This window comes from Protopterus annectens, chromosome 6.part0 (assembly GCF_019279795.1).
Source record: "Protopterus annectens isolate FY-2018-M chromosome 6.part0, PAN1.0, whole genome shotgun sequence".
NCBI lineage: Eukaryota > Metazoa > Chordata > Ceratodontiformes > Protopteridae > Protopterus > Protopterus annectens.
In genome coordinates, this window is record NC_056737.1 from 733,802,180 (window position 1) to 733,815,102 (window position 12,923).

The 12,923-nt window shown below is 40.0% G+C and overlaps 1 protein-coding gene across 1 annotated transcript in view; it reads left to right on the forward strand.

Annotated features, from left to right (window-relative positions):
* Window positions 1–12,923, forward strand: part of KTN1 (kinectin 1) — a gene marked incomplete in the record, with an annotated part of 2,305,074 nt that overhangs the window by 229,397 nt on the left and 2,062,754 nt on the right. The window contains 1 exon segment of the mRNA XM_044074427.1: window positions 2,036–2,176. Within this exon segment, the coding sequence (XP_043930362.1) occupies window positions 2,036–2,176 (141 nt within the window).

Below are 12,923 nucleotides of genomic sequence, written 5' to 3' on the forward strand. Positions count from 1 at the left end.
TCTGACTTTTGTCATTCATGTTTCTTTACTTGTTGTGCATGTTAATCTCACTTTCCGTTCTGTGGCTGTAGAACATTTGTAGTACTTCTATTTCTGAGGACATTTCACTGTGCAATTTTTATGACTGATTTTAGTAACCAGTTTTTTTCTACAGATATAGATGTTGGGTTGATGGTGTTAAAATGTTTAACAGAATATATGAATAAAATTATCTTCCCTTGCCAAATGCCCTACTTTGCCAAATAAACATAGTAGAAAGAGGTGTGAAACCTCAAACACAATAGCTTCCAAAGACATCCCACCAGGCCAGAAAGGATCTGTATATTAGTGTATATTCATTTTAGTTTCCAAAAGTTCAGAAGACTTTAAGCCTGTGCTTTGTCTATGGAGCCTAAACATAACCCAGAAAATCCTTTTGAATAAATATACAGAGTGCATTTATTTCAATCTGTCAGGAAACTGTATGTGCTTTTTGGACTTGCGGGATGTCTGATTTTCTTGAATTAATTTATGACAAGTCATGCATTTGATAGCGTCTGTATTTTTGATGATATTTTAGGTAGTTATATAAATTGCCTGTCTTTATACACCTTCAGCTGTTGCACTCTTTAGTGTGTTTTGTCATGTTTTGCTTAACCTGGTTTACTTTAGCTAATTTTTGCTTGCACAGATGTTTATGTTCATAGTTTAGGTAGTTTCAGTGTTTGACCTTATTTATATTGGTTTTGTTTGTATAGTTTATTCAGGCTTTTATCTGTATTTCATTTTATTTGATTTATTTAGTCTGAAGATGTTCTCATGAGCTGGGTCTGAAAATGACCCTTCTGGATCACTTAAATTCAAATAAGTGCCATCATGCAAACATTGCTTGGAAGTCCAGGTGGTTTCTGTGCTTCTGGGCAGTTTTATTATTTCTAGATCCTTTCACCTGGTCTCACCTCATGGTGTCAGCAGTTGTATATTTATGGTTGAGTGAACCAGAGATTTGCAGGTGGTGAAGATGTGAGTTCACCTGGATGACTGCTTCCTGGCCACAACCCAGAACATTAGTTTCTGAAAGGGAGTGTCTTCTCAGTTTTTTCCTGTCCTTGGGAATCGCAAATTCCCCATATGGATGGAGCCTTCTCAGATGTTAACATTCATTGGATGATTACTGAAAGCACTATCCTGCTGAGCTTGTCTTCCCTCTGACAGGATCTTTCCCTTACAAAACAAGGTGCTTAATACTGTCCAGACAGTTACTCTCTATTTACTATGTCTCGGAGCACTAGGCCTCATGACAACTGTTTACATGGTTCTGTATGCCATGTTGTACACGAGAGCTCTTGAGAGTCCAGCCAGTTTAATTGTCTGATACCATGACACCTTATAACATTTTCTGGAACTTGCAAGTTGTATATGAAGTGGCTTCACTCTCCAAACTGAACTCTGGACATTCCTTTCCAAGTCCCAACCCCGGCAAAGACTGCATTTATCTAAGATGGGAGCATTAAGGACAGACAGTCCAAGATGCAGTGTCACAGAAGCTAGTCTGCACACCTGTGTTTGAAATAAGGGCAGTTTGTCATATATTAAAGGATTTTCAGGATTATTTGCTTCTACATGCTGTTGCCTTCCAAGCCAGTAACATTACATTGATTTGGTACATGTAAAGGCAGGGGCAATTCAGTCATCTTTTCCACCATTGTTGGAAAGCTGTGTGGGTCTAAGAATGGACTGAGTTTACAGAGCACTTTCTGATTGCCTCCATTCTTGGTGAAGCCAGTTCTCTAGGGGGCAGACCAAGTACTGATTTATTGATCCCAGCTTTTGCTGATCATGGAAGAGCTTTATCCCTCTGTGCCATGGAACAGGCTTCTTTGGGCAAATTTGTATTTAAGCTTTAGAATTCATGTGTTTCATAGTCTCTTGGATACAAGGTGCGTCAGAGACCTAAGTAATAGCTGAAAAAGCTTTTTGTGCATCTGAGTAAATTGTTTTTGTATGCTAGGTGGAGGCTGTCTTCATGTAACATTTTTTTCCATATGTGCAACAGGAACTTGTAGCAGAGAAACAGAAAGCCACTGTAATGGAGGCAAAACTAAGAGAACGAAACAGCACATTGGAAAGGGACCTTGGATCTGTGCAGAACAAATTACAGGTCACCTACCAGGAGTCTCAGCAGATACAGGTGAAGGTATGTGTCCCAATTCATTGCGAAATGTTGTATTTTATATACTCAAACAGTGGTGAACTGAAATAGTGTTACTTAGACAACTTTTAACTTGTAAGTGGGTTGAATTCATGTCATGTCAAGGTAATTTTGTTAAATGGAAAAAAAGCCAAAGGAAACTATTTTCCAAAACTACTTTCTAATATCAACTTGGTAATTTTGTTTTTGCAGGGCGTCAAGCCCTGCTGCATCCTTCCATGTGGAGGACACCCCCAGACTTGTATATACTATCTGAGGTCTCGCAACAGTGGTGAAGAAAAGCAAACTGTACTGCAGGCAAAAGTAATTATTCTTGCATTCCCCAAAATTACATTCAGTGACGCAGCTTGCTCCCTGTGCAGATATATTGCTGTTTTGTTGACTAGTTAACTAGTTGTTGTGGATGAAGGTGTGGGTGAGGTTAACTAGAAACATGTTAAAATGGTTTGCTTTCAATATAAATGTATTTTTGCCATTGTCTTGGGTAATAATTCAATAAATGTGGTGATTAAAAAAAAAAAAAAAAAGGCGTGGGTGTGGTTGAGGTAGTCGGTCTGTCTTTTGATAAAGACTGGGGTTTTTTTGTGACATTCCAATGATCATAATTATGATCCAGGATGCAGAACTTGAAAGTGTGGCAGGGAAATGTGTACTAAGTTTGATGTTGCAGTTTGTCAGCATTTCCTGTATGATGAGATGTGGTTCTTTCAAAGCTTTTATACATAAAATTAACAGAGATTTGGGAGTGACTGGAGGACCTTTTTTTTTTTTTTTTGCATCAGTAGATCTAATAGATTGCTGTAATTTGTAGAAATCTGTTTGTTTCAAAGTGTTGAGCCAATAGGAGGGGAACTCTAACTCTAGATGTAGTGCTGTGTTTAGGTGGGACTCATGGTCATTTATGGTAGGAAGGCGTCTGGATTATTTTTTAAAGGACCTCACTTTTCAAAAAAGTGGTGATTTGAATATTGTGCAGATCACAAGGGAGATTGATTCTCTTTCATATTTCTATCAGTTGCAGTAAGAAGGGGAAAGGAAGATAGGAATCCCTTATAAGCAGGGTATACTTAAGATCTAGAAGATCATTATTGTGGGAAGAGTTACAAAAGATGAGGCAGTGGTTTGGTATGCTGAAAATTTCAGGAGTATGGCAACTGAGATTTGTTATGAATGAACAGGTATATGAAGCTCAGAAACCTGAAATGATATAGAAAATGTAGACTGTTGGGGGGGGGGGGGGGGTGTATGTGGCATAAGCTTGAAAGTCAGTCATTGAGCGAGGATCAGAAGCATAATGCTGCACTATATAGGCAAGAAGATGTGTTATTGTCAAAAGTAAATTTAGTTTTTCAGGTTGATTTATCCTCTCTCTTTTCTATTTCACTCTTTCCTTTTTTGTTTGATTTTATAACATTTCACTGCATTTGTATTAGCAGTTTGCGTTTTCTAGTAGATTACAAAAACATTGACATTTACACTAAGATGGTATGTTGAGGTTCACCTGCAAATTCAAGTAATGTTTGACTTGTTTGACGAGATTCACGATTGTATTACTGTACTGACATGTCTCTTGAAGTTTCTTGTGCACGTCAAGCTATTGATAATTGTGCAAGCACTGAGAATAGTGATGGTGTGACTTTCCTGCTTCTTTTGGAGTAATGTTCATGCTGTGTTTCTGAAAGTTGCGTATTTGCCAACACCAGTGGTATTTTGCAGCTTTTATGCCTCATGATATGCATTTGAGAATAAAATTTAATGCAGCAAGGTTAGCTGTGGAGAGATTTATGTTGCCCCATCTGTGTTGGGGGGGGGGTGTGTGTGCCTCACTTGTATCTTATACTATTTACCATTAGTGCACTACCTAGACAGTGACTTGTGCCTCCAAAGTGGCTCCCACCCCCTCTTCAAGTGGTAATATACAGTCTGTCTTCCCTACCTGCAGAATCTCTGTCTTAACAAGTGTCCTTACAATAAATGCAACCTTAAAATCTGCAAAAAAGCCTCCCTGCCTAAATCCAACAGTCTCCTGCAAAGGTTTTTTTTTGTCTCTTTACTGACCTGCTCACCATAGGTCTCTACCTCTTAAGAGGCCAGTGTGGAACACAGACCTTAACAATGTGTGACAAATGGTCAAAATGTGGAACACCCTATTTTCGCTTTGCGCGAAACATGCCATCGCCATGGAGCATGGTAGAACATCTTTAAAATTCAATAAGACACTTCTCAGATCCAAAACCTTTATTTTTATAATCTGCAATATCATAACCACACCACAAGTAAATGAAACAGCACTTTAGGGCAAAGCCCTGCCCAATGTACTTGGTGGGCCAAGCAGCACAAACAGAGACACTTTAAATATTGCTCTTATAAGCTTAGAAAGTTGCTAGAATAACAGGACCTGACTTGGCATTTCTAAAAAATGGCAATTACTTTCAGAGACATACAAGGGGAAAAAGCAGTACAAATACAGAGACACTTTAAATATTGCTCTTATAAACTTAGAAAGTTGCTAGAATAACAGGACCTGACTTGGCATCCAGTTTCTGCAAAACAATAACAATTACTTTCAGAGAAGTACAAAGGGGACAAACAGCACAAACACAGAGACACTTTAAATATTGCTCTTCTAAACTTAAAAAATTGCTACAATAACATGATCTGTGCTAGCATACCAGTTTTTAAGGATTCTTTCCTAACCATTAACATTAATCTTAACCATTACAGCTAAAACAGTCACTTACCTCTACCTATGTAAACAGTGCCAGCAGCTCTTTGCAATCCTTTACTTGCTTGTCTACACTCTTCTGCCAGTTTTCTCTGTTTCTGTATTACATTGTGCTATATCTTCTGTCCACATACCATAATCATTTCATTTTCTTGTATTTATCTTTCCCTTCTTTCCACAATTTCCACCATCATATTTAATATATCCAATACGTGTTCTGCTACAGTGTTGTAATGTCCTTGTCATTTAATCATTCTCTTTATTTTTCTGTAGCAACCACATTATTCTGTTTGTATATCTTTGCCAGGAAATCACTGTCTTTAATTTATTTCCTGTAGTAACTATTGTAAATTCATTGCATCACTTATTTATCTTGCATCTTAGTGATGTCTGTGATTGTCTGAACATCATCTTTGCTGGAGCTTTTCTCCCCAGGCCTCAACTGAAAACAGGTACCCAATCAGACTTTTTTGGTGAACAAATGTCAATCAGTCAATCATTAACAAATAAATAAAAAGTAAATTTAGTACAGATAGCTTTGCATAAGCTAATCTGTATAGACAGAAAAGGAGGGGATGTTGAGTTGTATTGTTCTCCACAGTTAGACAACAATGAGTATGGATACTTGGCTCTATTGTTTTCCACACAAAAAGAAAATGCATAGTAGTGCATTTTTACAATGTAAGGGGGCAAGGAGGTATCTAGAGAGGTATGACTTCTTTAGAGACAGTTATGTTCATCTTATTTCAATTCTGTTATAACAATCTTTTCTTGTCTGTGTTGAAAATTAGTGTTGATCGCATTGGTTATGTATTTTAAATGTCGTTGTATCTTGATATATAATTAATTTTCATTTTATTTCCATGCTTTTCTATCCGTCCTTTTTGGTCTATGTTGAAAAGGTTTACTGGTCAGTCAAACTACTCTACAAATAAAAAAAAAAAAAAATGAAGCAGGTAAATAAGTAACCAACTAACTAAATAAATACATCTTCATTTCAGAGTCGTAACTCTTTGCCAAGATAAGCCTTTCATCAGTATGGAGGGGAATGGGTGTCCTTTCCAATTTCCATGCACGGATTCAAGTTCACCAAGTCACTGCTTATCTGATGTAAAACACGGGTACATGGAGAGTCACGGAAATAATGGTACCTGATTAGCAGATAGAAAGCACTATTCAGAGATAACGCCATAATTTACGATTTTGTGCCACAATCCTTCTTAGTTTTGAACAATGTAATTTAACACCAGCACCAGGTAGATAAACTGGACAAATAACGACTGTTTCAAAACTTGCAACACTTGTAATTTCACCCTGAAGTGCTCAACACACATCACAGAGCAAGGCACTCACCTTTCGTCCTAACAGAACATTCTTTGCAAGACACTGGCTTGTGTATTGCGATGTCAAGGTGACAAAGCGGAGCAATGGCTGCTCATTTCGGAACAGCAGAACAGTGGGCTTAATCGATCACAAATGCGGTGCGTTCCGCACAATCCGGAGCACTTGGCTGCTCAGCTGCTCACTTTCCCCAGATTTATACTTGCATAACCAAACCCACTGTTTCAACAGCCAATCCTGTTTATCACTCTTCCATCCTTTCACCTCTCTTTAGTCCAATCCTTCCATCCACCACTCCATCCAATCAACACCCACCTTTATTACACACCTACCCATGGTTTCCTTTATACCTCTCTCACCCTACTCCTGCACAACCCAACCTTTACTTCCCAGCCATCAGTCTAGTATAACTGTACTTACCCTAGCTCATTTATATTAAACTATTATACCCTATAAAACCCACTTCACCAGGTTCCCCACAATATGTGGCTGCTCAACGTATTACTGATTACTCTCCTCACAACAACTTATCAACTTGCCTCTTACCCCGCCTCCAAATCTTACCTACACACACACCTACACTGTACTCCATCCCTGCTATTCACCCCCTTTAACATATCTGCAAAATTAATTGAAACCACACCTATTCACACCAAGATATTTCACCACCCATACACCCCCACACATCCTATAAAAGTACTAGCCACTTAGCAAAAAAATTGAAGCAGACCTCAGTGACGCAACTTCCAAATTTTATTGAACCATTAAGCACTTTTGTGTCTGAAGTCCACTATACTGGGATGAAAGCGCTTAATGGTTCAATAAAATTTGGATGTTGTGTCACGGAGGTCTGCTTCAATTGTTATAAGTTGGTTTCCTGTCCTTTTGTGGATTTTGTGTTACTTAGCAAAAAAACTCTCTGCTTCTTTCTCTGCTTCTTACTCAGATCTTATCTACTAGATGTAAGTGGTGACATCCACCTCAATCCAGGCCCCAACCCAACCATCCAGACACCTCTCCAACAACTGAACTCAAAATTGCCAACACCACCCCCATAGCTCTAACTCTGGCCTATTCTTTCTAAACATAAATATCAAAAGTATTCTAAACAAATCATCTGACTTTCAAGCTAGCCTTTCACTTTACTCCCCGGATATTGTGACAGTTACAGAAACCTCGCTCAAGAACAATAAAAGTGAAGAATTTCTACCCCAGGGATATAACATCCTTAGAGATGACAGAAACGACAAACATGGCAGTGGCATAGCACTCTTATATAAAAGCTATCTAAACATATAACAACTTCCCATTGACTCACCCAACTTTCTGACCTGGAAATACTCCTCTCATGTCTTCAACTTAACCTGAATAAGGCCATCATAATCATAGCAGTATATCTTCCCCCTGGCAGTAGTACTAAATGAATAGAAAACCTACTTAGTTGGTTGGGCATTCTCTACCTTAATCAAACTGTCATACTAGGCGACTTTAACTTAGACTGGGGTACTTGCACCTCCATTAATCCCACCAGTCATATCAACCTTTTCTGTTTCACTCAACCCATTTTCACTCCAACTCGAATCAACAAACACAGCAGTAGACACACAATACTAGACTGGATACTCTCCAATCGTCCACACCTATGCTCACAATCTGGTTGCTTTCCTGACTTCCTAAGTGACCACACCCCCACATACCTTATCAGGCGCAAAACTAACTTACCCAGAAACAATATCTATAAAAATGTCTGCCTAAAAAGCATTTTTCTACAGATACATTCAACAACCTCCTGTTACATCCCAACTGGTCCCCTCTGAAACAATTTTCCTTGGATGAAGCTGTTGCATACTTCAGTAACTCCTTCCTAAACATCCTAGGCACCCTTGCTCCTATTCATACAAGATGCTGCAAATCCACACCAACTCCTTGGCTAACGAGAGACCGCATAAACACTAAGAAACAGTGATAAAGCTTGGCATACATGTCAAACCTGCAAAACTGAAACCTCCTTCCACAGATACTGTCAACTTTGCAACCTAGCCAAAAAACAGATTAGCTCTGACAAAAAAAAAAATCATACTACACCACTCTACAAGAAGACCATAAAAACAGTCCACAAAAATTCTGGCTATCCATCATACAGCTCATAAATCCTGGGCAAACCACAACCCCCTCCCCTAGCAATGTAAACCCCAACATAAGCACAGCAACCCAATTCAACACATATTTTATTAACTCTATTCTGGCCTTAGTTAACAATTACAACAAAGACCCCCTCCTATCATCCCCTCAGCAGCTGACCACCTACCCACAGCTTTCTCATTTCAGACTTGTGCCCACAGCCGTGTCATTTCAGACTGTGCCCACAGCCGTGTCGTTTCAGACTGTGCCCACAGCCGTGGCGTTTCAGACTGTGCCCACAGCCGTGGCGTTTCAGACTGTGCCCACAGCCGTGGCGTTTCAGACTGTGCCCACAGCCGTGGCGTTTCAGACTGTGCCCACAGCCGTGGCGTTTCAGACTGTGCCCACAGCCGTGGCGTTTCAGACTGTGCCCACAGCCGTGGCGTTTCAGACTGTGCCCACAGCCGTGGCGTTTCAGACTGTGCCCACAGCCGTGGCGTTTCAGACTGTGCCCACAGCCGTGGCGTTTCAGACTGTCCCAACTTCTTATATCAAAAAACTCCTCATGCAACTAAAACCCAGTAGACTAGCTGTAGATCAACTCCCAAGTGAATTTCTTCGACTATTGGCATCAGATTCTATCTCGTACCCTATCTCCATACTAATAAATCACTCAAACATTGAACATTATGTACCAAAACTCTGGAAAATTTCCCATATAATACTCCTACACAAAGGTGGTCAATCCACGGAGTTATCAAACTGTAGACCCATTGTCATACTCTCCCCTCGTAGCAAAATACTAGAAAAATCCATGCATACTCAACTATTGTCCCACCTCAAACAACATAACCTCCTCTCCATCTCCCAACATGGTTTCGGACAGAAACACAGTACCACTACAGCCCTGTTAAGTTTCACAAATGCTATCAATCACCATAGGAATAGTAACCAACTTGTCTCTTCCATCTTCTTAGATATGTCAAAAGCATTTGATATTGTATCACGTCAAAAACTGCTACTTGGCATCTATTCATCTCTCTCCAACTTCCATTACCTGGTTCCACAGCTAGTTAACTGACCAACAACAATCAGTAATATGGAACAATGAAATCTCTACACTTCTACCCATCAGTGTACGAGCCTCACAAAGCTCTGTTGTTGGCCCCATATTATTTTCCATTTTTACAAACCGCCTTAGATCCATCTTTCCCCATGAAACAGTTATACAGTATGCAGATGATTCCACTGTCATCTGCACAATCTCCTGCCTACCAGATCTGTTATCCAAGACTCCATCTGCTTTCACAGGCATCAAACTTTTCCTAAAAAAAAAGACAACTCGTACTAAACCCAAATAATACTAAGGTTATGATATTTACAAACAACAACCCCCCCCCAAATCCTCCATCAGTGCACATATTTTCATCCAATAGAACTATAATCAAACCAGTAGATAGCGCACAGTTACTTGGTATCGCAATAGATTGCGGCCTGAAATATGACCAACACATTGCCCTCACCATTAAAAAAGTGCATATCAAACTCTGATGCCTTTATAGGTCTAGAACATTCCTCACCCCATCAACTGGACAAGCAATTGCCAGAACACCCCTCATCTCCCCACTGTTATACACCTCACCCTTTTTCTCAAATCTCAGAAAAACTGACCTATCTAAACTTGAAACGTGCTACCACAAAATCTCTCATTTTGCTGCCGGCCTACACAATAGATTCTACTACTGTACTGTACTGCTCTGAAACAGTTACACTGGCTTGGACTTCCAAACTTACTAACACTCAATCAGCTAGGTATTGGCCACTGCATCTTATACCAACCCAACACCTGTCCTGCTCTAGCACACCTAGTGCATCCTTACAACACTACTCGCTCACTCCGCTCAGCTAATAAACTGTTGATACAAGTTAGGAAAGCCAATAACTATTTTGGTGAATCCTTGTTTTCATGTTAAATAGCAAAAATGTGGAACCGCACTCTTCAGCTTATACTTAATACCCCCCTCAACCTCTAAATTCAAACTCCTCCTTAAAGAACATCTAACCAACAACTGGTTCTGTTCCTGTATCACCCCTAGCTAATTCTATCCATATACTGCTCTGTCCTGCTGTACAACTTATCTTTACCCTGTCCAAGCAAGCTTCTTGCATCTACCAATACTGATTTGTAGGTATAACATGGTTAATATTCTTCATTGTGTAAGGTCTTGCATATAGGCATACCTGTTTTTTGATTTTTTTTTACTACAATTTTTTTGTACATAATGTATTTTTACTAATATGCATTTAATTTTATTTCTATTTTGTTTATGTATATGTATTTTTAATTGTTCATTCTGATGGCTTATTTTCCTTTTTTGGGGCTTTTCCCCCAGGTCTCTGCTGAAAAGGGGCTTCTGGCCCAGTCAGGCTAACCCAGCAAACAAATGTAAAATAAAATTAGAGGGCATCATGTAGGACATCCTTCATTAGATCAGTGTTGCAGCCTACCAGTACTGTTTTGTTATCTCGCTGAGGTTACCTGATATCAGGGTGGGTTACCAAAGTCAAAAAAGTCCATAAGGTCAATTACCTGACCTCTGCCTTTGAGCATAAGGGTACGTATGTGGACGTTTGAGCACAAGATCCTCCAGCTATATTGCCACCAGTCCAAATGCAAGTCTTGCACCTGTCAGTCTGTCAGTGTGGCCATTGCTGTTACTTCTGCCTGTGTTTGTTTAAAAGTGCCCTATCAGGGAACCTTCTTTTTTCTCGAACTTTGGTGTTTAAAATTGTTAGATGGCAGCTGAGAAAGGGCAGTGTGATTGTGGCAGGCAGATTCTGTTGGTGTTGTGGGAGCAAACACCACACCCGATTTACTTCTCAGGCTCTCTTAACCAAATCCCTGGTAGAGGTCAGTATGATGTCCGAGTTTCACAAGTCTGATATGATTGATCATACCGATACCATTGAGGGGGGGGGGGGATCAAGGCTTATTATTTCAGAGGGCATGCCTCAAATCCTAGATAGGGAAGACGTGCCTGGATCCTTGATTGAGGCCTTACAGGGTTCTGATTTGCCACAATTTATGAAAGCAGATGTCAACCTAAGATAAAGAAACAAGACAAAATAATTTTCCCTTCCTCAAATGTCTCAAGAAAAGGAATAGCTGGGATTTTCACAAGGCCTGTATAAGGCCATTTTGTTTCTCAATTCTGCCTTCCTTCCTTTCTTTCTGGTTTCTCTCTTCCTACCCCTTCTCAGAACAGATGACATGAATCCACTGAGTTTCCTTTTGAGAATATGTATTTTAGGGAAGTCATCACAAAAATGATCCAGCATTTTACATGGGAGTCTAGATAAGTTTCTTGTGCAGAAGAGGTACTACAACTTGTTATAGGTAGGCGCTATTATGCCAGTCTCTGTCCCTCCAGTTTTGGAAGCCTTTCTAGATGCATTTCCATTCATTTCTACCTATCCTGACTCCAAACCCCTAAACCCTGTAAGGAGTGATAGGTTTTCCAGAAGTGCCAGAGACTCTAAAATGTCTTGACACAAAGGTAGCTCAGGTTCTATTTAGACAAAACCAAGACTATCAGGACATCTGATCAGCTGTTTGTCTCTTTCAAAGACAAAACGTTTGGGTGCTCCTGTTTCTAAACTATTTCTAATTGGATTTTCAAGGCGCTCTTGTTACTGTTATGTGAAAAGTAGCTTCTGGCTCCTATTAACGCCCATCCAACTACAGCTGCCTCATCTTCAGGGGCTTTCTTCAAAGGTTTTGATTCCAAATCTCCTCTTGAAGTAGCCACTTGGTCTTGTGGTTCACACTTCACAAAACCTTACAAGACTGATTTTGCTAAGAAAAGAGCAGGGTTTGCTCATTGTTTGACGAGGTCTTTTGGACCATAACCCTTTTCTAGGTTCTTCCTCCTCCTCTTCATTTTTCTTACACAGCTTTGGGAATCTCCAGCAGTTTATTAATACTGCAGTAGTGATTAGGGAAGGACATCTTCTTTATTTGTAATTTGGGGATGCATAGGGAAAAGGATAGAATACCAAGAGATGGGACTAGCTGGAATATAAAAACGAAATGCATAAATTTATCAGTGAATTGGCTCTTGGCTAGGAAGTCCTCCTGAAGATTTTGTATCAGAATAGCTACTCTGCCTTGTACTTAACCCAACCAAAATGTTATAAGAAAATGAACTCTCCTCCCTTATTCTGGTCAACATGCTCTCTAGGCTTTTTGGTAACCCATGTACAAACCCTGGAAATAAAGCAAGAAAAAGTAGCTTCTCTCTCTCCGTCTCTCTCTCTCTCTCTCTCTCTCTCTGTGTCTCTCTCTCTCTCTCTCTCTGTCTCTGCCTCTCTCTGTCTGTCTCTGCCTCTCTCTGTCTGTCTCTGCCTCTCTCTGTCTGTCTCTGCCTCTCTGTCTGTCTCTGCCTCTCTCTGTCTCTCTCTCTCTGCCTCTCTCTGCCTCTCTCTGCCTCTCTCTCTGCCTCTCTCTCTCTCTCTCTCTCTCTCTCTCTCTCTCTCTCTCTCTCT